The 25,419-nt window shown below is 38.8% G+C and overlaps 2 protein-coding genes across 2 annotated transcripts; one reads left to right on the top strand and one right to left on the bottom strand.

Annotated features, from left to right (window-relative positions):
- Window positions 1-678: 678 nt before the first annotated feature.
- Window positions 679-25,419, bottom strand: ppih (peptidylprolyl isomerase H (cyclophilin H)). The gene is made up of 9 exons (XM_047370641.1): window positions 25,243-25,419; window positions 11,909-11,973; window positions 11,797-11,820; window positions 10,940-10,984; window positions 6,863-6,905; window positions 6,063-6,155; window positions 5,843-5,930; window positions 5,719-5,759; window positions 679-1,030 (listed from the first exon to the last, which is right to left on the bottom strand). The coding sequence occupies exons 1-9, from the start codon at window positions 25,306-25,308 to the stop codon at window positions 962-964; spliced, it is 534 nt and encodes a 177-aa protein (XP_047226597.1). The 5' UTR covers window positions 25,309-25,419; the 3' UTR covers window positions 679-961.
- si:dkeyp-100a1.6 lies at window positions 14,024-19,973 on the top strand. Its single transcript, XM_047370529.1, has 2 exons — window positions 14,024-14,285; window positions 18,479-19,973. Exon 2 carries the CDS (start codon window positions 18,519-18,521, stop codon window positions 19,626-19,628), a length of 1,110 nt encoding a protein of 369 aa, XP_047226485.1. The 5' UTR covers window positions 14,024-14,285; window positions 18,479-18,518; the 3' UTR covers window positions 19,629-19,973.

Raw genomic sequence — 25,419 nt, 5'->3', positions numbered from 1 at the left:
CCCTGAAGACAGAAAATTCATTCTTCTCAACTTATTAAAATGGAAAGTCCCTAAAGCCAAGTCTTTTGGCCGTTTGTCTTTTTGCTTTGCTGCTGAATATGATGGAACTTTTTTCAAAATACACAGCATTTTGAAACTTTGATTTTCTTTTCTGCTTTTAAACACAGAGTAAAGGACGTTTTTAAGGAGTCATGTGATTGTTGTATTGAATGAACGCATTGCTTGTTGCCCTCTCCCCATTTTCCCATTTAAGTGTTTTAGCACTTTCAGGCTAACGTTGTAAATAAGAAATTGTTTTTAATGTTTGGCCTGGTGAAATGAAGGTTTGATAACAATGGTAAATGGTAAATGGACTGAACTTATTTAGCGCTTTTCCAGTCATACAGACCGCTCAAAGCGCTTTACACTAGCGCCACATTCACCCAATCGCACTCACTAACGCTCACACATTCATACACCGATACGCAGATCGGTAGGCAACTTGAGGTTAAGTGCCTTGCCCAGGGGCACATCGACATATAGCAGGAGGAAGCTGGAATCGAACCCACAACCTTCTAATAATAGTTATAATATAAAAATCAAATATTTGATACTTTAAATTGAAACTATATAGGTTTAAAGTGTTATTTGGTCTGAAGAGATGGAACAGAAAGGAAATAAACCAGCCAGACACATAAATAAGAAAAAGTACAATTTATTGTATTCAACAGTGTGAAAGAAAGCAAAGATTTTTATGTAAAAAAAACCAAAATGCATTAAGTCTCACAAAATGCTTTTTAATACACCGACAGTAACAAAACTAGAGCAATTTTAGAAGTTTTTCCTAAAAAGCCTAAACAGTGTTAGAGGTGTCAATAAGCCTGCTGTACAGGGAAGGCATTCACAGGAGCAACATCATAATACGCCCATTAACTGATGAAAATGTTGCTCTTCTCTGACGTGACTAGTTAAACTGGTTGGATCACATTTCTCCACACTGAGCAATGACGATGGGCAGTTTTGGTTTGTTGTTGGGTCCGGTGGGCACATTCTGTGTGATTGGAGAAGAACAAACTCATAATTAAAACCACATCTAAAAAGCAACATCCATAATAATAATAATAAGACTTTGTGCCTCAGAATCAACAATCACAGCAATTATTACACATAAAAGATGTAATACAAAACGGCATAGGTTCATACGTTGGCAATTTGGAGGATTGCTCTTTACATACACGACTTTTTCTGAATGAAATGGAGCAAGGTACCCATGAGATATTTGGTACCCACCATAGGTTGATTGGTACCAGACAGAGGGGAACCTTTCTACCCCCACTGACAACCAATGAATCAAAGTCATTTTCAACAATCTACTCATATTTTACTGTAAGCAACAGAATATTTCACTGAATGGTTATTTTTATAGGCCTGCTGGGGGAGAGTTATTTTAGTTTGATGAGGGTTCATAATCTGTCATATTTTATTAGATTCATCTGGGCCAAATTGGGATCAGAACCAAACACATGAACAGAGGTGTTACACAATGTTTTCAGGAAATAATACACAATTATGTCAAACTATAGGTAAGGCTTGAGCATTTTTTTGACTATAATGACTTTCCGCAACTCATTACAATACTTGACTACAAAGGAGAATAAACTGATACGCCGTAGTGTAACTTTGGTAATTAGTGGTGTGTTTACGCAACCTCTGCAGGCGGGGTCAGCCTCACTGATAAGAAGGCAGATCTGCACGTCTAACTAAAACTACACATAAAGTAGCATGATGAATTATTTTCCCTCTCTATTGAATTTAAGTCTGGACTTTGACTATACAGCTTTTAAACCTTCATTTTGTTTCTACTGATCCGTTCAGAGGTGGACTTGCTGGTGTGCTTCAGATCTTTGTCCTGCTGCATAACCTAAATGTGCTTGAGCTTAAAGTGCCTGTGACACACTATTTCCACAAATGCGGAAGTTGAAAGAAAACATCTTAATATTGAAGGAATTTGGCAGTAATTGATATTAGGCCTAGTGATTTCACAAAAGACAATTGTGACACAAAATAACATATTTTGATGTTAAATTTGGACCGCACAGATCTAACGAGAAAAAACACCTTCCAAAAAATTCCACTTTATCCTCAGTCCACAGAAAATGCATCAAGATGGGTTTTTTTTTTATTGAGAAATGTGAGATGGGTTTTGTGTCACCTTTGAACTCTCCTATGGGGGCAATTTTCTCACTCTCCTGCTGTTGAAAAAGGAACTGAGGCAAGTGAGGCCTTCAGTGTTATAGATGTTGTTCTGGACTATCTTTTGACCTCCAGGATGAGTCGATGTGCCCTTGGAGTAATTCTTAGCAGGTTGGCCACTCCTGGGAAGGTTCAGCACTGTTCTATGGAAAATGGCTCTCGTTGTGGCTCCAAGTCTTAAAGTGTTAGAAAGGTTTTTAACCTTTTCCAAACTGATGGGTGTAATGAGTTTGCTTCTCATCTCTTCTTCAATTTCTTTAACTCAAGTCATGAGTTGCTTTTGATGATCTTTTCTTTTAATGCATTGTCAGACAGGTTCTATTTGATGCTTTTCTTGGACCTACAATTATCAGGCTTGGGTGTGTCTAGTGAAACTGAACCAAAATGCGATTAGTCCTAGATAATTAATTTGTTTACATTTTGAGAGTGGATGAAGACCTAATGAAATTTTGCCTTGATCTATGTAACACTGGAAGAGAAAGAAGGAGAAATTACCCACATGTCTCACAAGTTTTATTCAGACATACAGTGCCTTGCAAAAGTATTCACCCCCTTGGCATTTTTCATGTTTTGTTTACTCACAACCTGGAATTAAAATGGATTGTTTGAGAATATGCTCTATTTCATTTACAGGACATACCTACAACCTTGAACTTTGTGTTATTTTATAATTGTGAACAAAACAACAAATAGGACAGAATACCAGAAAACTTCGGCATGAATAACTGTTCACCCCCCTAAAGTCAGTACTTTCTAGAGCCACCTTTTGTGGCAATTACAGCCACAAGTCTCTTTGGATAAGTCTCTATGAGTTTACCACTGGGATTTTTGCCCGTTCCTTGAGGCAAAACTGCTCCAGGTCCTTCATGTTGGATGGTTTTCACTTGTGAACAGCACCTTTCAAGTCTAACCACAGATTATCAATTGGATTGAGGTCTGGACTTTGACTAGGCCATTCCAACACATTTAAACGTTTCCAGTTAAACCACATGAGTGCTGCTTTATCAATATTTTCTCAGTTTCTGTCCTGCTGGAAGGTGAACCTCCGTCCCAGTCTCAAATCACAGGCAGAATATCCCAGTATTTACCACCATCCATCTTTAACCCAACTTGGACGGGTTTCCCAGTCCCTGCTGCTGAAAAACATTACCACAGCATGATGCTGCCACCACCATGCTTCACTGTGGGGATGGTGTTCTTGGGGTGATGAGATGTATTAGGTTTATGTCAGAAATAGCGTTTTCCTTGATGGCCTGAAAGTTAAGTTTTAGTCCCATCTGACCAGAACACCTTCCTACACCCATGGGGGAGACACCCCCATGCCTTTTGGCAAACTCAAAATGTGCCTTCTTATTTTTAGTAAGTAATGGCTTTTTTTCTGGCCACTCCTCCATAAAGCCCAGCTCTATGACGTGTATGGCTTATTGTGGTCCTATGGACAGATCCTCCAGTCTCTGCTGTGGAACTCTGTAACTCCTTCAGGGTTGTCTTTGCCTCTGTGCTGAAATAATGCCCTCCTTGTACAGTCTGTGAGTCCTGGTTGGCGGCCATCTCTTGATGGGTTTGTGGTGGTACCATGTGCTTTCCATTGCAAGATGATGGATTTGATGGTGAACATCAAATTCCACAGGGGAACATCAAAGATTTGGATATGTTTTTTTATAACCCCACACTGACTTGTACTTCTCAACTACTTTGTCCCTGCGTTGTTCGGAGAGCTCCTTGGTCCTAATGGTGTGATGCTTCTTGCTTAGTGGTGTTGCAGCCTCTGGGGCCTGTCAGAAAAGGTCTGTTTATACTGACGGATCACGTGACACGTGTATTGCAAACAGGTGGACTTCTTATCACTAATTATGAGACTTTTGAAGGTAACTGATGGCACCAGAACGTTTTAGGGGCTTCATAGCAAACAGGGGTGGATACATATGCACATTTTCTTTCTTTTTTTATGTAATTTTTTCTCATTTCACTTCACGAACTTAGACTCTTTTGTGCAGGCCAATCACATAAAATAAGGTTTGAAAACATTTAAATTACAGGTTAGAATTTAACAAAATAGATGATTAGGTAATGGGGGGTGAATACTTTTGCAAGGCACTGACACACATACAACAATTCACTTTTCCCGATAAAAAACCTTAATTTGGTTTAAGAAGAAATCGAAGGACATATCTAAGAACTCATTAGCATGGTTTGAATCAGGTTTAAAAAGGACAAGCAGTGTTTTCTAACTGAAATTATTAAATCTCATCCCCAAAAACGGAAACCAAAAAGGATCCATTTTGGCCCAAATTCTGTTCAGTTTGCATACTGTTGATACATCTTCTGACATTGGCTTTTAGATTTATGCAGATAATATGGCTATCTATGTAATGGGCAACACTAGTGATGATCGTCCAGAAGAGTTCAATTCAAACTTAGAGGCATCGTCAGTGTGGCTGAAAACGACATTTTTATCTCCAAATACTCAGAATAAAGTATTTGTCCTTCACTAAAAAAGTTTTTGGTCTAGAATCATTTCAAGTCAGAACTAAAAATATTGTCACTAAAGTGGTAGTAAAAGAGACATACCGGCGATATTAGATCATCAGTTAAATATTAAAAGTCATGAAAATGGTTTCTACAACTCCTGAAATGAATCTTGAAGGTTCTCTGGTCAAAGGAAACAGTTTGACAGTTGCATGTTCATTTGTCTGGTCTCAAATCTACCAGTGAAAAGACTCTGTGGAGTCTCTATATAACGCAGCATGTATGATCTCATTTATACAATATTTCATGTGAACCTCATTCATTGTTATTACTTAATATATTTAAATGTCTGAATGAATGAGCACCTCCTTTGTGATTATGTGCAGAAACTGTGGACCTGCAGCCGATCCATGGGATCTGCTTCAAGCGGTCCAAATTCTGTTCTGTAGGTAAAACATACTTTGCTCAGAGCTCTCTCTGTCTGACTAAAGAAAGAAATCTATTATAAACGTACGATTTTTGAGAAATCCAAAATGTTTTAAATTGGTTGAGCAAGAACTCAAGTAAAGTTTTAAGAAGCATTGCTCTTTTTGTGACTTTTATATTGTTTTTTAATTCTGTTGTAAAATGTCTTAAAAGTAAAATTATTGGTTTTAACCCTATTTTTTGGATTTAAATAATTAAAGTATATGTGTGAGAAAAAATATTTAGCTTTTTCTGCATTTCTAAAGTCCTGTACAGCAACAGTTACTTGTAACCCTGACCAAATAAATATAAATGAAAAAAATGTATGTATAACATGTCAGCATATTGAGGAGGTATTTACATTTTTATAATTATGAAATGAATGGTGTTATAACACTGAGATCCTTTGGTATGTACATTAGTATGCAACACTCCTCTTATTATTAGCCAGAAGCTTGCCATATTAACCTATAAAATCCAATGTTTTATTTAAAAAAAAAAAAACAATGACAGACAAAAAGAGGTGAAAAAAAGTATTTAGTGAAGTTTTACCTCAATCTTCCGCATGATCAGCAGACCATCCACTACTTTTCCTAAAACAATCAAGAATCGGATGTAAGCTTTAAAAATTGGGATTTTACTTCTCTAAATAAGTAAATGATGTGGATTTACTCACCAAAAACAACATGCTTCCCATCTAACCAGTCACATTTAGTGCAGGTAATAAAAAACTGGCAACCATTTGTCCCCGGTCCACTGTTAGCCTGCATTAATCAGTTGAAAAGAAACATTTGGTAGCATTAACCAACTTAAATGCTTCTAATTAGCTTTTCTTCCTGCAGTGTTTGGAACCGGTTCCTACTGAATACTTTAATGCTAGTCATATTCACACGTACCATGGCTAGAAGCCCAGGGGCAGAATGCTTCATTTTGAAGTTTTCATCCGTAAATGGGCCTCTGTAGATGCTGCAGATACCAGTACCATCGCCCTTTTACAAAAGACAAACCAGTACTTTAGGAAAAGTCTCACAATCTTGACAGCAAAATGTAATTTACGTTAAAACCACAAGGGGGAGACAGAGACAGTTTTATCCAACCCAAAATTGACTTTCCTTTTTCTAATCTAATGAGTTTATAATAGTAGTAATAAAACTTGACTCATGGTTGGTCTGTTTCTGGAGTAAAATGTGACATTTTAAGAAATGTTCTAAAAATAGAACATTGTAAATCATAAGGTTTTTTTCCCCATATTTCTTTAATACAAAAAGTCGCATTATAAATTGGTTGAGTTACCTCAACCTTTACAGATGAATTCCAACTTTTCATACTGTACACTGATTTATGTAAAATTTAGCACATATATGCTAGAAAGGATTAAACAGAAACTCTGTGAGTAAGTAAAATTAAAGATTAATTCTACCTTACCAAACATGTCTAGAGTACAGAAGGAAGGATTTTACAAAAGGAAACCCAATTTTCCTTGGTTATGCATGGTCCAAGTAATAAAAGGTTTTATACTGAACATAAATAGTTTTTGCTAAAGATCACATTGGAAAATAAAACAACACAAAAACTAAACTAAAAACCTAGGTTATTTAAGCCTTAATTAAAACCAACCACGTAAACAATCATACACAAAGGCATTTAAGTGCTAGGAAAGCTAACCAGAAAGTAGAAAAGGTGTACATGTACTTACATTTACAAAGTCTCCACCTTGAATCATGAAGTCTTTAATCACCCTGTGAATAAACAGATAAAACAATTTAATAAAAGCTGAACTAGATGAAGTGTGTTTGATTTAAAGAGCCTTCAGTCAGCTGAATCTGCTAAAACAGGAAAGCAAATCCATCCATCCATTCATTCCTTTCTCCCACAGAGTTCTTATATGGAGTGTCTTTGCCATAGGACGTACCCAGAAAACCTCCAACAGGAGCTGTTCATGAGGCCTCCTGATCAGATGCCCACGCACTCCTAGCTGACTACTTTTTTTGTGGCACTAGTGGCCTTTATTTCAAAGTGGACAGTCATAAAATGGGGTGGAGAGAGGGAGAAGACAAAAGGTCTTGCTAGGTCAGGACTCGAACCTGGGACATCTGCGACAAAGACTGAGGCCTCAGTCTTTATTAATTCCAGATTTAATCAAGCAACATAGTATGCAGGGCACATTGATGTTATATGAATCTGTTATTTATGACCTTCAACTATTTAGAGTAATTGTGTGTTGGTGCATGGGTATGTATATGTGTTGGTGGGTGAGCGTGTATGTAGAATAGGTGAGTTTGTGTTGAGTGGGTGTGTGTGAGTTTGTCATGTGGAAGAGTACATTTGTAAGTGTGGAGAGAACGGTAGAAGGCCTGCAATCCACAGCACCAAAGACCAGCAAAGGGCAGGTAGACCCTGCTTCAAAAGGACGCAGCAGTCCCAGACATTAAGCATCACCCCAGAGCAGCCACAAGTCCCACACAGAAGTAGGTAACCAGCAAGGCATAGGAGCAGTTGCAACCCATGCCAAAGAGGCACAGAGCGAGACGTAGAGCCCCCTAGACCCAACCACAACACCACCCCCAGCAATGCAGCCCGGAAACAGTGCCCCCATGTACCCAGGGGCACATAGTCTTTCACCCAGTTCCAAAGAGGTCTAGAGGAAAGGATGCCCACCTGAGTCCAGCGCAACCTCTGTATCCCTCAAACACCCCAACAGACCTCTGGGAGCCATAGGCCACCAGACGGGGGCCCACCACTATGGTATGTGCTCCGAGCACCCACAAAAACAACAACCCGGGGTTGTGGCCGGGGTGTACGAGACCCCACTGCTTGTTAACAGCAGTGTCTCCCCCAACCCAACCCCAAAGCCCTTAAATAATACACATTGCTGACCCTGATTGTGCTTTCACACTCTACCTGTTTGACGAGTGAAACTCGCAGAGTTAGAAAAACAGGCTCCACAGCCCGGTCCAGACTTAGCGTGAACATTAGCCCTTCTGTAATGCTGCTACTGTGGGCAAAACTGTATTAAGTTAAATGTTTAAAAAGATTTCTAGCAAGATAAAGGCTATGACTAATTGATTTTTAATTTAGCTTATTCCTTGTATTAAACTTGCCATTATATTGACAAACATTGTAGAATACCCAACTGTAAAGACTAATGATACAACAGTTACATATTTACTCAGTCATGCATTGTCCCATACTTTCTTTTTCAGTTCTTGGGTAAAATCTTCTAAGCATGTCCAAAGAAAAACACCAGGAAGAGCTACAGGCTCTTCAAAACATAAGCTGTGTGATCAGTTTGAGCCCAGCTTCAGCTGATAGAGGGATGAAGTCACATTTGAGTTTAATTTAACAGCTGTAAGGTGCTGAGCTTTTGTGAATGCCGAACAAGTCTAAATCATTATCCTTCCACCACGTGCCTGACAGCTCGTATGTCATGACTCTGTCTGAATTATGTAAAAAGCATCTTTTTCATTGCTTGTGGAAAGTCCAGGGTGCGTTTTGGTACAAATTAACCCAGTCAGATTCACTTTCCTGAGGCTTTACTTTTACAGGAAAATGGTCCTGGTCTAGAATAGTTTTTTCCAGATTTCCATGGGATTGTTGAAGGGTTGTGTGCAGCGAGGCCACTTCACCAGCAGCTGCAGTAATGGCAGAGGTTAGTATACAAATTTATAATTTGTATACCATTAATTTGTCACAAAAAGTAGTTTTAAGATGTTTAAGAGGCTAGAAAGTTGACCGTAAAACTTCATCTTTGCAGTCAGTTCATCAAGAATAAACCAACTTTGAAATATTCTGTCAGGGTTTTCGGAGCAGCATAGCTCTGGTCTGGCTGCTAAGCTAACTGGGCGATGGGAGTGGGACTTCTGCTGTTATTGGTTTGTGGCGACTGAAAGTGCATATAAAGCGTTTAGTAGGTATGTGGTGAATAACTGTAGGTATCAGAATATAGAACGGAATATTTTTTGCTGAAAATATGTGACATTTTAAGTTACTGTAGACTTTAATTCTAAACTGTTTTGCCACAGTTCTGTAAGAAATATTTTAATGCAGTAATGATGTTCAGAGCACTTTAAATTTTCCATGTACATAAAAAATACACATTTCCCTAAGATTGTCTTTTCATGTAAACCTCACTTAGTGGAGTCTAAGTGTATAACTTTAATTTTTTATAGTTTTATGCCAACAGCTCTGCAGGAGGAGAGACCGCAGTTCCAGATTTGGATGCAGTTTCCCAGTGATCCTCTTTACCCCCGCGTTCATCATCTACTCCACTGTCTATGCATCTTCTGCTTTATATAAATATTTGCTTATGATTAGACAGTCAAGTTATCAATTCCTTGTACCCTGGATTGGTTGCTTTTTTATTCTAATAAATAAATCTTTTACTAAAACTGTTCTGTAGTTGTCTGAGTTTACCTGAAGATAATAAAAGAAAAATAAGTGTGTTCATCAGTGTTTAGTAGTTATTCTAAATGAATCATGAAGTGGTAAAGCAACAACTCTGGCCAGGTGTAGGTTGGTAAAAAATAAATATAAAATAATGATTTAAACTATTCCTGCTCATGGATCCCATGCAACCAAAGGAATTATGGAAGAAATGAATCAACTGTATAACCCTAAAGCTGCTCATCATCTATTACTTATCAGTTGAAACAAAAAAATATTTATTAGCCAAGAGTCTTTTCTGCTAGACTGAAGGTGTAGTGCCATTTTGTTCACAACTTCCTCATACGTCATTAAGCTGATTTAAATAACTGGTCCATGACCTCTGTAAGCAGTGGAAAAAGAAAGTACACAATTCCCTGGGATTCCTATTACCCGGTATAAACAAATCCTGGCTCTTTAAATCCCGGGGCTTTCAGTGGAAACGGGGCTAATGTGGTGCTGAGCAAAATCAAACATCTCTACTTTGTATTGTTTGTCCAAATGACATTGTTTCAGAAGACTTAAATGGGACATATCATGCTTTTAAATCCTTCCTTTTCTCACTTAAATTATTCATACATGGTCTATGTAAAGGGGAATTGCAATGCTTTGGTCGGAATTCCTTGTTATTGTATCTCCACAGGTTCCTCTTTGACCTCTGTTCTGAGGTGCGCCTGAGAGCAACTTGTTTTGGTGCGGTCTCTTTAAATGCTGTTGAGGCGCTGTTTCTGGACTAATGGCTGGTTGCAATGACTGATACTGAAAAGTATCCACTCGTGAAAATCTCGTAGCAAACCGCTGTAAATTTAGCTTTTATTAGAGGTGATCATCTGACGAAAGGTCAATCAACGTGATTCTTCCTTTTTCAATTACCATTCGGAGCCTGAGTATTTCGGCCAAATGTTTGATAAAAAAATAATGACGCAGTGTAATATGTTGTCTGTTGTTCTCCTTACGTTGCGCTTTCCTAAGTTTATGATCTGCTGATACAAAGATCCACCCATCCAACCTTCCTTGCAGGATCACTTGCAGGGTGGGGTGAGGGTGGGGGTAATCCAGATGATTTTACTTATTATTCCGTAATCTGTAAAACTTTGGCTTTTTAAGGATTTAATGTTCACCAAGATTGTACATCTTGGGTGCAGGTAAAAATAAAGAGTACAAAAAAAGTTTAGCTATTCTTTGGACTTTGTAAGACAAATAGAGGTTTAAACGCTCATTTGTTTTACAATTAATGTATCAGTAACATTTTAAAAACCAGAAAGACCTGGATAAATAAACCTTTGGTGAGTGCTCTGTTTCTACTGTTCGATTATAGTGTAAGCACCAATTATGTGGCTCCGTTACATACCTGTGGAAAGTGCAGCCTTTGTAACCAATTGGAACGCCATCCTTCCTGGAGGGAAGAGGGTGAAGACAGACATTTTATGAAAAATGTTTTATTGTAAACTGTATAAGCCAGGATGGCGGCCCGAGGATCCTTGGAATAATTTTGTGTGACATTTTGTATTTTCTTAGGATAAGATTTAAGACAAGAAAACGTATCTTCTTAATTGGATGAAGACGTTCAACTGTGATGCAGAAGAGTCAACAATGATCAGTATCGTCAATTTGGACCTTCTTATCTCACCATTTAACCCCTGACACTGCTGCTATTTTTGTCAGTGGTTTATTCATTGTGTCATATAAATGTTCTTGTGATGTGCAATGCCCTTTAAAATCCTAATTGACATAGTTAAATTAAACTTTAATAATGTCAAGAAACACTTGTTAATCATTATCAGGCTATTAAATAAGCACAATCTCTTGTATAGAACTGTATACTGCTGTTATAACCTAACCTGCTGGGTCGTTAAACCGTTTGTTTCACATGTGGCCTGTAAAGCACCATTTAGTTCAAACTGGATGAAAATTCATTAACTCGATATCATGTCTTGTCTCGTGAGTTTTAGGTATTGTTACACTCATAGTCACTGGTGATTTTTCTAAAACCACAGTTTAGTAATGTGGGATTTTTTTCCTCTATGGACAACATTTACTCAAATTAAATACTGACATTTTTTATTATTATTTTATACCATCAGATCATGCTACTGCAATTGAAAAAGAGTTCATTTTAAGGCTTTTTACAAATATTTACCTTTAGAGTTGCCAATCAGTGAGGGCAGAACTACATGAATGTGGTAGCTCTGTATGAGGCAACCTTACCTGAACTCTCCTGTGCAGAACTGCCTGTGAGGGATGAAAAAAATAATTAGTAACATGTTTAAAACCCACTGTGTGATACATTAAAAGGTGGGATGTGATGCTTGCCGCTTACCGGAAGTTCTCAGCAGTCTTTGGAACCACATCAGCAAATAGCTCTATCTTCATCCGTCCGACATCCTGCCGCACAGTTGAGATAATGTTGAGTCCAAGGATCAGACACTGAATGGGACTATTACATGGCATTGAGCTACAGTAGATTTCAAAAGTCCAAACAATCCTGTTGAAATGGCAGGTTTGATAAATCATTACAAAACGTTTTCCATGTATAATGTCCTATTTATCTTGCACACTTCGAGTGAAAATCACAAAAATGCAGCAAAAACCTAGCTGCATAAACGTGTACCTGTTAAACTCAAAGATTCTTGATTAAACCTTTTAATGTAATTTTTGTATTTATCTTTTCTTAGTACACGCCTATGATCAATTATAGTTAATCTGATTAACCCACAAGTAAGGATCATCTACCAAGAAGGATTTTCAGACATTTGCTTAGCAGCATCATACATCTAAAGTCACAGTTTGCAGAGTGGATCATAACAAAGGATCATAACAATCTCACTGCACAAAGGTAGCAGTAAGGAGAACATTACAAATTATTATTCCAACACAGCACAGTGAAGACTGGCAGCAATAATTGGAGGCAATATTGCACAACAGTGACATTACAAAAGCTGAATGTTTCTTTAAAACATTTAAAAACGAAGACAGAAAATCATCAGGGAGGGTCACCAGCACTGAGGGTTCTGCAGGGATTTCTGGTAACTACACATGACTGTAATCCCCTGTATTCCCTATTTGTCTGGACTAAGGAGTGGGTTGCAAGACATCCAGGCCTGTGTTATGGTCTAAACTAGAATTTCGGTCCACAATACTAACAGGTAAGTTTGACACAACAACTGCAGTAAACCTTACAGATAGAACACTAACCACAGTAAAACATGGTGGAGGCAGCATCATGATCTGGCGTTACTTTTCTTCAGTTGGAAATGGGGTTTTTAATGGAGGTGATGCTTTCATGAAAACAACAGTGGAGAAAATAGCAAATGTAACAATCCTTTCAGTTTTCAGGGTTTTCAGACACCTAGAATTGGAAATTATCATTGTCATGATAAATCAAATTTATTTTCATGTTAACAGTACCATGAATCCCCATCGCTGTTAAGGTGTGCACACTTGTGTCACCAGGTTGTTGGAGCTTTTTACATGTTATCATTCTACCAGCTTCATTTGTCTTACAGTGTACCCTAAAGTACAACAACCAGAACAGGCTTCCCTCCCCACTTTATGACACGTAAAATAATCTATGTACATTGCTTTCTTGTACATGTGTGTGTGAGATATACATGTATCAGGCAGCATAGTTCTCTCTTCTCAAAGAAGTTGGACAACACAGGTCAGCCATTAAGGTGGCTGGCAGTATAACAATGTGTGTGTCTCTGTGTCTAAATGACAGCACGCAAAACTAATAGCGCACAGTGTCCTGACGACGTCACTGCACAACCATGCCAAACAGAACAAAAAGCTACTGGGTCTCCTATTGCTGCTATTTAGATGGTACAAAGCACTTGAAGGTCTAAAAGGCAAAGGTATAACAAAGAATGTCAAGACAGAGCACTTATCAAACACAGCGCTCCTGATCTGAGCGAGGATTTATCTGACCGCAGTTCAACGTTCACAGACGGCAGCAGAAGGGAGGACTCGTTCACCTCACAGGAGGTTGTTTCTGAGCATAAAAGAAAGTGTACAGCGGATCTTTGATAATTATAAGCTGTATTGTCTCTTCCTGGAAATAGGAGGTAAACAGGGCAAGAATGAATTTGAGGAGAGGCTAAGCAACAGCTGTGACGTACAGAAGGGAGAACAGGAGTTTCACCTATCGTGCTCCAGAACTGAAACTCAAAGAATTGTACAACATTTGCATCTCTAATAAACAATGCTCAAAGCAACAGGAATATTCCCTCAGAGAGCAAACATGCAAAGCAAAACAATTGGGAAAAACATATTTCCAAGAAGCAACCAGAGGCCTACAACATGCAAAGCCAGCATCCTTTTCGCGGAATTGTGAGGTAGTTAATCTACCTGGTGTAGATTAACAAAACCCGCCCACAGGGTGTGTCTTCACCCAATTGTTTTAGACACCCTGAGCTCCGAACTACAGGAAAAACCAGTCACTGGAGGAGAGGGAGAGGAGGCAAACCTTTAGGACATTTAGAATATGAAAATTAACAGGCTTCTTGAGAAAATCAGAAGGTGTGGCCTTGGGTCTTTTGCAACTAAAATAAAAAGGTGGAGCCTTGGAGCAGTTTAAGAAGAGAACTACTCCACCTGAAGATTATATTCTTAGAGGAACAAGAAGCCCCAGCATCCTGCTGGATCGCCACCTCTGCTGAAGTTTACTGACATACAGAGGAAATACAACAGGCAGAGAGGTAGAGTCTCACCATTTCACTTTACTATGACATTTAAGTTCTTTCATAATGCATCATGGAGGATTAGCTTTACACGTGATTGAGGCTAAAATGTAACCTGCTAATGAGTGCTGCACTGCTGGTGTGGAACAATAATTGAGAGATTGCTAGCAAAACGGCCGGTGCAGGGAAGGGTACAAACGTTTCAAATGTAGAACTGATGGTGACTGATACGGAACTTAGTTTTGCATATGTGCAAAACTAAAGAAAAGTATGTTTCATTAAGAAGATTCTCGACCAGTCCCTTGAACAAGAGCATCAGAAAAACATAACCTGCCGACAGCTGTTCTGACAGTCATTTTGTATTTAAAAAAGGAAGTTTATTTACATGCTGACAGATGCTTCCTAACCCTGCCAAGCACTAATGACAGAAACACTGTAAGTAGGCTTTCTGCAACTCATCGTAAGTTATATTTCAGACTTTTTCGAAACTTTTCAACAACATCATGATAGAACTTTAAGGCCTAGATCAGGGGTCTGCATTCTTTACAATCCAAAGAGCTATTTTTGTCGTGTTCAGCTAAATAAAAGTCGTTTAGAGCTGCAAACGTTGCATGACCTTTTGAAAAAAAGACAACTCATATTTTTTGATAAAAATATAGGAAATGTGTTGTCATTTTTAAAGGATTCCCATTTTTTTCTATTTTTAGGTTTTAAAATATAGAAAAATATAAAACCATTGCAAAAACAGACTGAAAAGAAATATAAAAATCCCGTAGAACACAGTGTATCCGTCCTGAGGACAAGAAAAATGTATGTAATAAATATAACAGGTACTTTCAATGTCATTCTGTTGTGGGAATTCAATGCAATTATTCCATTAAAAAAAAACAATTATTAAAACCTACATTTGTTATTGTATCTATATTTAAAAACAACAGTTGGTTCTTGATCATTTTTAGCCAAAGTTGTTAAGAGCCATTGTGGAAGGTCCAAAGAGTAACTTGCGGTTCAGAAGGAACAGATTGCCGACTGCTTTCCAGGAGCAATGAGGATATCTTTCATAGGGAGTGGCAGAGCTCCTGTGAGAGTAAAACAAACAATTTTCCCCAAAGTGATCCTCCGTTTACATTTTCTGAGAGACCTATCTCATGTCTAATCAGAAACAAAATTCCTAGTTGAATGAAAATAACTGTAAATCTAAATCTGTCAGGGGTATGAATAAATTTGGTCTTAACTGTATTATGAGCATTTGCTATGTCACATCCCTAAACGATCACCTACAAGACAGCTGAATGAACAGTTTTCTATAAATTCCTTCACAAAGGGCTGCATGCCAACCTGTACCACAAGCACTGCAGTTCTGTCACCACCATACTTTGTTCACTAAAATTAGACACAAAGACTGACTAACTAATGTCAGCACATTCACTTACTAACAAACTAACTAACAAAAATGTCAACAGAAGCAGCAATGGTGGTACAACTTTAAGAGCCAACTAAATGAAACTGAACACCTACAATATGATGGGAAATTTGGACATACTGAAGCTATTTTAAGGCCTAAATTTGATATGATAAAATTTTGTCTTTTTTAACGCTTTTAATTGGCTTGTTATGACATTGCACTGTAAGCCTGTGTTGTTGAAACCCTGTGTTTGCAAAAGATTAAAGTCAGGGACCAAGCAGAGGGAGCAACTTGGTCATACACCAATTTCTAGTGTCAACAGCTCAAGTATACCAACAGACTTTTGCAATGGTTAATCATGGACTGTATCCTTTCCTAAACCAGTGGTGAAGAACACCCAAAAAGCCCTGAAGACCACAAAGACTGCAAATAATTTAATGCTACAAATAATACAAAACAATCCCCCAGAAACTTGTCTGATGGTTCAGGGCAGAAAGAGAGCTCTTATACAAGTCCTTCTCAAAATATTAGCATATTGTGATAAAGTTCATTATTTTCCATAATGTCATGATGAAAATTTAACATTCATATATTTTAGATTCATTGCACACTAATTGAAATATTTCAGGTCTTTTATTGTCTTAATATGGATGATTTTGGCATACAGCTCATGAAAACCCAAAATTCCTATCTCACAAAATTAGCATATTTCATCCGACCAAAAACAAAAAAGTGTTTTTAATACAAACAACGTCAACCTTCAAATAATCATGTACAGTTATGCACTCAATACTTGGTCGGGAATCCTTTTGCAGAAATGACTGCTTCAATGCGGCGTGGCATGGAGGCAATCAGCCTGTGGTACTGCTGAGGTCTTATGGAGGCCCAGGATGCTTCAATAGCGGCCTTTAGCTCATCCAGAGTGTTGGGTCTTGAGTCTCTCAACGTTCTCTTCACAATATCCCACAGATTCTCTATGGGGTTCAGGTCAGGAGAGTTGGCAGGCCAATTGAGCACAGTGATACCATGGTCAGTAAACCATTTACCAGTGGTTTTGGCACTGTGAGCAGGTGCCAGGTCGTGCTGAAAAATGAAATCTTCATCTCCATAAAGCTTTTCAGCAGATGGAAGCATGAAGTGCTCCAAAATCTCCTGATAGCTAGCTGCATTGACCCTGCCCTTGATAAAACACAGTGGACCAACACCAGCAGCTGACACGGCACCCCAGACCATCACTGACTGTGGGTACTTGACACTGGACTTCTGGCATTTTGGCATTTCCTTCTCCCCAGTCTTCCTCCAGACTCTGGCACCTTGATTTTCGAATGACATGCAGAATTTGCTTTCATCCGAAAAAAGTACTTTGGACCACTGAGCAACAGTCCAGTGCTGCTTCTCTGTAGCCCAGGTCAGGCGCTTCTGCCGCTGTTTCTGGTTCAAAAGTGGCTTGACCTGGGGAATGCGGCACCTGTAGTCCATTTCCTGCACACGCCTGTGCACGGTGGCTCTGGATGCTCACTACTCCAGACTCAGTCCACTGCTTCCGCAGGTCCCCCAAGGTCTGGAATCGGCCCGTCTCCACAATCTTCCTCAGGGTCCGGTCACCTCTTCTGGTTGTGCAGCGTTTTCTGCCACACTTTTTCCTTCCCACAGACTTCCCACTGAGGTGCCTTGATACAGCACTCTGGGAACAGCCTATTCGTTCAGAAATTTCTTTCTGTGTCTTACCCTCTTGCTTGAGGGTGTCAATAGTGGCCTTCTGGACAGCAGTCAGGTCGGCAGTCTTACCCATGATTGGGGTTTTGAGTGATGAACCAGGCTGGGAGTTTTAAAGGCTTCAGGAATCTTTTGCAGGTGTTTAGAGTTAACTCGTTGATTCAGATGATTAGGTTCATAGCTCGTTTAGAGACCCTTTTAATGATATGCTAATTTTGTGAGATAGGAATTTTGGGTTTTCATGAGCTGTATGCCAAAATCATCCGTATTAAGACAATAAAAGACCTGAAATATTTCAGTTAGTGTGCAATGAATCTAAAATATATGAATGTTAAATTTTCATCATGACATTATGGAAAATAATGAACTTCATCACAATATGCTAATATTTTGAGAAGGACCTGTATCTGATGGGTAGAAAATCAAACACCGAGATTTGTTTGGGACATCTGCAACACTTTCAATTAATTATTGCAAAAGCATTTAAACTATAATCAGGTAAAATCAGACAGGAAATCCTCTAAATCCTGATTCCTGACTGAAAGGTTGTAAAGGAGGACATTTCCAGGGATAAAATATTTATAATAAAGTGTTCAAAATTAAGGGTGCCTAACAATAAAATGGGAGTAAATCCCTGTACACGGCCTGTACATAATAATGCTGTTTTTAATGAGGTGCACCAGTGAGTCAGCAAGAGATCAAAATGATTTCCCTTTGTTTGGCTCTGATCTGTGATCGGCAGGGCAAAAACTAAAAAACAAATAATCTAATCGTTTTTCTGTCAAACTTTGTTTAAAAGGAGCACTTCTCACATAGTCAACTGTAACAGAAAGTGTTTTAAAGAGGTTAAGAAAAGACAAATATTTGAGTACTAGAGACACACAAGGAAATGACCAAGAGGATTACATCATGTAAACACACAGATTAAACAAGCAGTTGGTAATAAAACAGTGAGGAATTAAAAGTGAAAGGAATTCATGCTTTTCAGTCATCTCTGCTGACTTTAAATGAGCCCTTTTTGTTGCTGATTAAAGATCCCCACTAGGCTGGATCAGAAAGTGTTCTGATGATTCTGTTTTGTCTTCTACAGATTTTTCTTGGTCCGTCTTTATTCCGAACTCTGCACAGAAATGCTGTCGGTATCGTTCCCGTCTTTGGAGAACAGTCAAACGGGGAAAATATTGGCTGTCATAGAGCAGTGGGACGAGTCGTCTAACCAATATACAGACAACACTAAGAAGTATTTTATGCTTTTCCTCATCAAGTTTGGACTGGAAACAGCTGTGTTTTACTCATGTAGTCCCAAAAAGTACACATACTTTTTGAGTGTCTGCAGCCTGTCCATTTTGGTGGCTGATTTTCTTCTTACATTTTTAATGGGATCCACCTGGTTTCTTGGAGCTGAGAAGTCTTTGATGGCACCCTGCTCCCTTTTGGCCAACGCCTCAACAATATATCGAGCTCTGCCACTGCCTATGATGCTCCTGGGCTTGGTGGACTACTGTTTAGAAGACATCTTTATGAGTGGCTGCTCAGTGTTCTGGAAAACACTCAGGAATGTCATCCTGACACTAGTGGTTTGGGCAGTTGCTGCTTATTTCTCATTTTACTCAGAATATGCAGGGCCAGTGGAACTGGATGATGTGGGGGAGATAAAGGTGTTTGTCTGTGAAGTGACAGAGTCAACACTGATCACAGCCTTCATTTTGGGACTTTCCACAGCGAGCCTCCTGACGCTGGTGCCATTTTGGTCCAAAATTTCCCATTGGGTGAGAGAAGCCGACAGGCTGATTGAAGCTCGGGAGCAGCAGCAGAACACAGGAAGTGACCTGTTCTTCACTTCAACCTGGAACCCCAACCCAGGAACAAAAATCGGCCTGGAAGAACAGCCGGAGGAGAACAGCCTGAAGAGGCCTCCTCTGTGGTTCGGCATGACGCTTGGCTTTTTATTGTTCTGGATGCCATATCTGGTGATGTCCATGACTTGTTTGATCTGCGGCTTTGGTGTACCCGCATACTTCTCATTTAACCTTCTGTGGTTGGAGTGCTCCAACAGCCTCCTGGTGGGTTTGGTGTTCTGGGCCAAGAGCGGCAAAAACGGGCCTTACAGCAGTCTACCAGAGAACGTGTGCTTATGGCAGGTTTACTGGCATTTGAGCAGAGATATACGACTGTCCCTTCTGCCCGTTGCTTTGTTTAATCCATCACTTAAAAGGAAGAACAGTTCACTTCACGGGTAAAAAAAACAAAAGCAGCCCAAAGTCAAGACACAACTATGTAACTTATATAAAAATGATCTGGCACATGAATCAAGCCGAATCTGTGGTCAGCTCATGGAGGAATGTTGCTAAGACTGGACTCTCTAGCAGCCAAGAGGCGAGATATAGCAGTTTTAACTGGACTGTACAATCAAAGTCCTACAAAGCCCAACTTTTGTAACTGTTTACTTTGCATGATGGGAAAAAAATCACTTACTGTTAAATGCAGCATGTCACGTTACTTTGCATTTATCTTCTGTTCTTTTAACTTTGTGGACTCAACAGATACATGTTTGTAAAAAAAAAAATAAAGTATTTTGATATATGGTTCCTGTCACTGATATTTTTTTAAAGCATTGTATTTAAAGTCCAAGGGATCTCAGAAGTGCACACCCCCTGTTAAAACATTAGGTTCTGTGATGGAGAAAGATTCGACTACAACAAATCCTTTCCAAACCTTGTGCACCTGTAATGTGGGATGTAACCTATATAATTCAACTGAAAAACAAGTCTGTTAGGAGGAAAATCTGAAAATAAGCAGAAAATATAAAAAAATATGTAAACAATAAAAAAACAACCTGGTTGCAAAAATGTGCACATCCTTAAATTAACACGTAGAAGAACCACCTTTAGATTCAGCTTCAGCATTCATCTCCTTTAGTAAAAGTCTGTTTGCATCCCACATCTTGACAATATCTGCTCCCTCTTCCCTGCAGCAGTTCTCCAAGTCTCTCTTCAGGTGAACCTCAAGATTCTCTCTCGGATTTAGTTTTGGACACTGGCTCTGCCATAGTTTCCCGTCATGAAGATATTATTTTTGTTCCTTTGACTCGCTATGATGCTAGAAAAATAAATTCCCTTGTCATCTTAAGCTTTCTAGGAGCTCATAAGTTTCACTTGAGGGAAAATAATCCCAGAGCATGATGCTGCCACCACCAGGCTTCATTGTGGGTATGTTGTTTTTGTAAAACATCTCTTTTGAAACTATGACCACAAGTTTTAGTCTGGATTTTATTCAACCATAACATCTGATTCTACAAGGTTTTACCCACGGCTGTATCTTGGGAAGAAAATTATTCTGTTTTGCAAAAAACACCCTTTGGACCAAATAAATGGAAAATACAGAAGATTGTTGCCCCAGGTAGAAATCAACCAGCACTTGACAGACATTTCTGCAGATCTTTCAACGTACTTGTTAGCTTCTTGGCTGCCTACATGACTAGTTTCCATCTTGTCTTTTCATTAATTTTAGTGAAAAAAAACCCTCATATTTTTCTCTATTGCTGATGACTGTCTTCACAGCACCATGGTATATACACAACCTTGTGGGTTTTTGTTACCCTTCCCCTAATTGATATTTTTGTACAGTATGATTGTTTTGTTCATAACATCTCAAGAAACTGTGCCTTTAGCTATTAAATAAAAAAGAAATGTTAGGAAACTTCAGCAATAAAGCTTAACTTTACTTCCAGTTGATCAGGTTTGAGATTATTTAAGTTAGGTGTGTCCACACAAAGGCTAAACGTTATAATTAAATGAAAAGGCAGTTGGACTGCCAGTTTATGACCAGTATTTTCAGGGTGTGCACGCCCATGCTCCCCAACTATTGCAGCTTTTTAATATTTTGATATATTTCTCTTGACAGATTTGAGTTTTTTTTCATTAGAATTATACATGATAAATGTCACATCAAATTGATCTATTTTTTTTATTGATTACCTTCTTAAAGATGGAAAAACCCATATTAATTAAATAGTTATTGGACGGTCTTTCAAAGGTTCTTTCAATGTGTGTAGCTTTTATCACTCATATTCTGTCCGGTTCTTAAGCCCACACTGTATGACGACTACATATCGTGAAAAGAGAAGGGGACAACAAAGAAAAGAAGTCAGGACTCAGCTGGTCATCAACGTTCAGGTAAGTGTTGTGTCAGTCTGTTTCTAGCAGCATGCCCAAAGATCCGCCTCAGAAGATTCAAAAAGGTCTGACTTTTTGGCAGGACAATATCCAAGAATAAAGAAAGACCAAAGAATTATGCACACTAGGGATGCACAATATATCTTAAATGCATTATCATCTTAATAACAGTGCAAGCAATAATAAAATTACAAACTGGTACTATTTGGCATGCTATATTTATATTATATTTGTGTCAAGGTGACATGATGATGACCATGATCTCCCACTGTATTTTTTATGTGTAGACTAATAGTGTGAATGCAGTAGGCATTCACACTAATAGTGTTCCTGTTTCTCTTTATTCTTTATTATTATTATTATTATTATTATTATGTATCAGAACCAGGTACAAACCTGTATCAGAACCGGACACAAACTCCATCAGAACCAGGAGGAAACTTCTATCAGAACCAGGAACAAATCTCCATCAAAACCAGACCCAAACTCCATCAGAACCAGGAGGAATTCTCCATCAGGACCAGTTAGGCACGCCTTATCAGAACCAGGTCCAAACTCAATCAGAACCAGAAAGAATATGCTAACATTAGGATTGTAGCTTATTTTTTTCCTCTCTTAGCTAAAGAACAAATTTGCATTTTGTAGGCAATTTCCTGTTTGTTTTTGTGTTTCTTCAGCGTACTTGTTGTTAGTTCATTTTTTCTGAAATTTCTCCTATTTTTTAATGTATTTTAGCTCTGACTTCAACTTCTTAGGCTATATTTTTGCTTCAGTCTATGCTTTTTCAGCTCATCTATGGGCAGCTCTTTCCTGCTTTTTTAAAGTTTTTGTCAGTTCTTGCATTTCAACAACTCTTTCAACAAGTAGTTTTGAGGTAACTTTAAATTGTTAAACTGTTTTATAGCTAATAGTCTTCCTGCTTAAACAGATCAGATGACAGTTTTTCTTTGCTGTTTCTATTTCTACTAATTTATCAGATTTCAGCAGATTTTCTGCAGTCAATTTCAGCTTGTTTCTGCCAGCTTTCAGCTAAAAAATTCAGCTTACAGCATTCACACTGCATTTTCGCAGGAAATGCAAATTTTTCTAGTTCCTTTTTCGTGTTTGGAGCAAAGTGATCTCAGGGCCACACTTGATGGAGAAAATGTTTTTCTTAAATTGAATTGTTAAATAAATAAATGAAGATAAATGGCATTCAGTTCTGAAAAAAAAAATATGTTCAGCTGTTTTTATGCAGGCAACTGAGAAAGTATTTTAGGTTGAATTGATGAGGCTTTTCATGGCAAATGGTGACAGTTTAAACAACACGTAAAAGAGAAAGAAAAAAAGAGCTTTGACAGAGGCAGAGGATTTGAATCTCTCAAAAACAACTAATTATAAGATTACCCTAGTTTATGAATCACACATATTACAAGCCGTTATCTGAATTTTATTCAACTAAAGAAAAGTGAATCAAGGTACTTGTGGTTACATGATGCGTTTACTAATCGAAAACTGTGGGAGCCATCCGTTTAGATGCATTTATTGGACAGGAAAAACACCCAAAACAAATTAAATTAAATTTTCCATAATCTGATCACCAATCAAGATGATTAAGAGAAAACTGGCCGATTTGGGTTTTTTTTCGACTGATTGATGCATCTCTAGTTTCCTGATAATGTTCCCCTACAGGTCCTTCTCAAAATATTAGCATATTGTGATAAAGTTCATTATTTTCCATAATGTCATGATGAAAATTTAACATTCATATATTTTAGATTCATTGCACACTAACTGAAATATTTCAGGTCTTTTATTGTCTTAATACGGATGATTTTGGCATACAGCTCATGAAAACCCAAAATTCCTATCTCACAAAATTAGCATATCATTAAAAGGGTCTCTAAACGAGCTATGAACCTAATCATCTGAATCAACAAGTTAACTCTAAACACCTGCAAAAGATTCCTGAGGCCTTTAAAACTCCCAGCCTGGTTCATCACTCAAAACCCCAATCATGGGTAAGACTGCCGACCTGACTGCTGTCCAGAAGGCCACTATTGACACCCTCAAGCAAGAGGGTAAGACACAGAAAGAAATTTCTGAACGAATAGGCTGTTCCCAGAGTGCTGTATCAAGGCACCTCAGTGGGAAGTCTGTGGGAAGGAAAAAGTGTGGCAGAAAACGCTGCACAACGAGAAGAGGTGACCGGACCCTGAGGAAGATTGTGGAGAAGGGCCGATTCCAGACCTTGGGGGACCTGCGGAAGCAGTGGACTGAGTCTGGAGTAGAAACATCCAGAGCCACCGTGCACAGGCGTGTGCAGGAAATGGGCTACAGGTGCCGCATTCCCCAGGTCAAGCCACTTTTGAACCAAAAACAGCCAGAAGCGCCTGACCTAGGCTACAGAGAAGCAGCACTGGACTGTTGCTCAGTGGTCCAAAGTACTTTTTTCGGATGAAAGCAAATTCTGCATGTCATTCGGAAATCAAGGTGCCAGAGTCTAGAGGAAGACTGGGGAGAAGGAAATGCCAAAATGCCAGAAGTCCAGTGTCAAGTACCCACAGTCAGTGATGGTCTGGGGTGCCGTGTCAGCTGCTGGTGTTGGTCCACTGTGTTTTATCAAGGGCAGGGTCAATGCAGCTAGCTATCAGGAGATTTTGGAGCACTTCATGCTTCCATCTGCTGCAAAGCTTTATGGAGATGAAGATTTCATTTTTCAGCATGACCTGGCACCTGCTCACAGAGCCAAAACCACTGGTAAATGGTTTACTGACCATGGTATCACTGTGCTCAATTGGCCTGCCAACTCTCCTGACCTGAACCCCATAGAGAATCTGTGGGATATTGTGAAGAGAACGTTGAGAGACTCAAGACCCAACACTCTGGATGAGCTAAAGGCCGCTATCGAAGCATCCTGGGCCTCCATAAGACCTCAGTGCCACAGGCTGATTGCCTCCATGCCACGCCGCATTGAAGCAGTCATTTCTGCAAAAGGATTCCCGACCAAGTATTGAGTGCATAACTGTACATGATTATTTGAAGGTTGACGTTTTTTGTATTAAAAACACTTTTCTTTTATTGGTCGGATGAAATATGCTAATTTTGTGAGATAGGAATTTTGGGTTTTCATGAGCTGTATGCCAAAATCATCCGTATTAAGACAATAAAGGACCTGAAATATTTCAGTTAGTGTGAAATGAATCTAAAATATATGAATGTTAAATTTTCATCATGACATTATGGAAAATAATTAACTTTATCACAATATGCTAATATTTTGAGAAGGACCTGTAGTAGCAATTGATCATCTCTTACCTCTTTACTTAAATAAACCTTTATGTATGTTTGGATTCTTACTTTTAGCATCGCTTTTGTCAATATGGGCATTACAACGTCAAAGAGCAGGGCAAAAAAAGTTACTTTAACAGCTAGGGGCTGTAGTGTGACCCATATTGAGCAACTTTATCTGACTAAACAAGAACAGGAACACACAGCTGTGTTCAGCCCAGCAAAGGAGAAACAGTTATAGAAAGGTTGGGGTCTTGCTAATTGTTGTAATTTACACACACAAACTGAATTTGAGCAGTTTGAACGTATTTAACGCAGCTCAAGAAGCAACACTTTACTCTAAACGTCACGTTGTGTTCAGGTTGGTGAGAAGCAGGGACGTCGACTCAACGTCAGCGGGTAGACTTACCTGCCCTCCGATGGTGATGTCAAAGAAGACAATCGGGTTGTTGGGGTTCGATGGTTGAACAGACATTTTGATGCTCTTTATTAAATAAAACACTAAACATAAAGTTCACAATTGAATCATTTGAATGGTTCGACTATATGGAGCATGCGCAGATTAAAGAGATGGTGGCTCACCAGG

This window comes from Girardinichthys multiradiatus, chromosome 1 (genome assembly GCF_021462225.1).
Source record: "Girardinichthys multiradiatus isolate DD_20200921_A chromosome 1, DD_fGirMul_XY1, whole genome shotgun sequence".
Lineage (NCBI taxonomy): Eukaryota > Metazoa > Chordata > Actinopteri > Cyprinodontiformes > Goodeidae > Girardinichthys > Girardinichthys multiradiatus.
The sequence above is the reverse complement of the archived record's forward strand: the minus strand, read 5'-3'. Positions and strand labels throughout refer to the sequence as shown.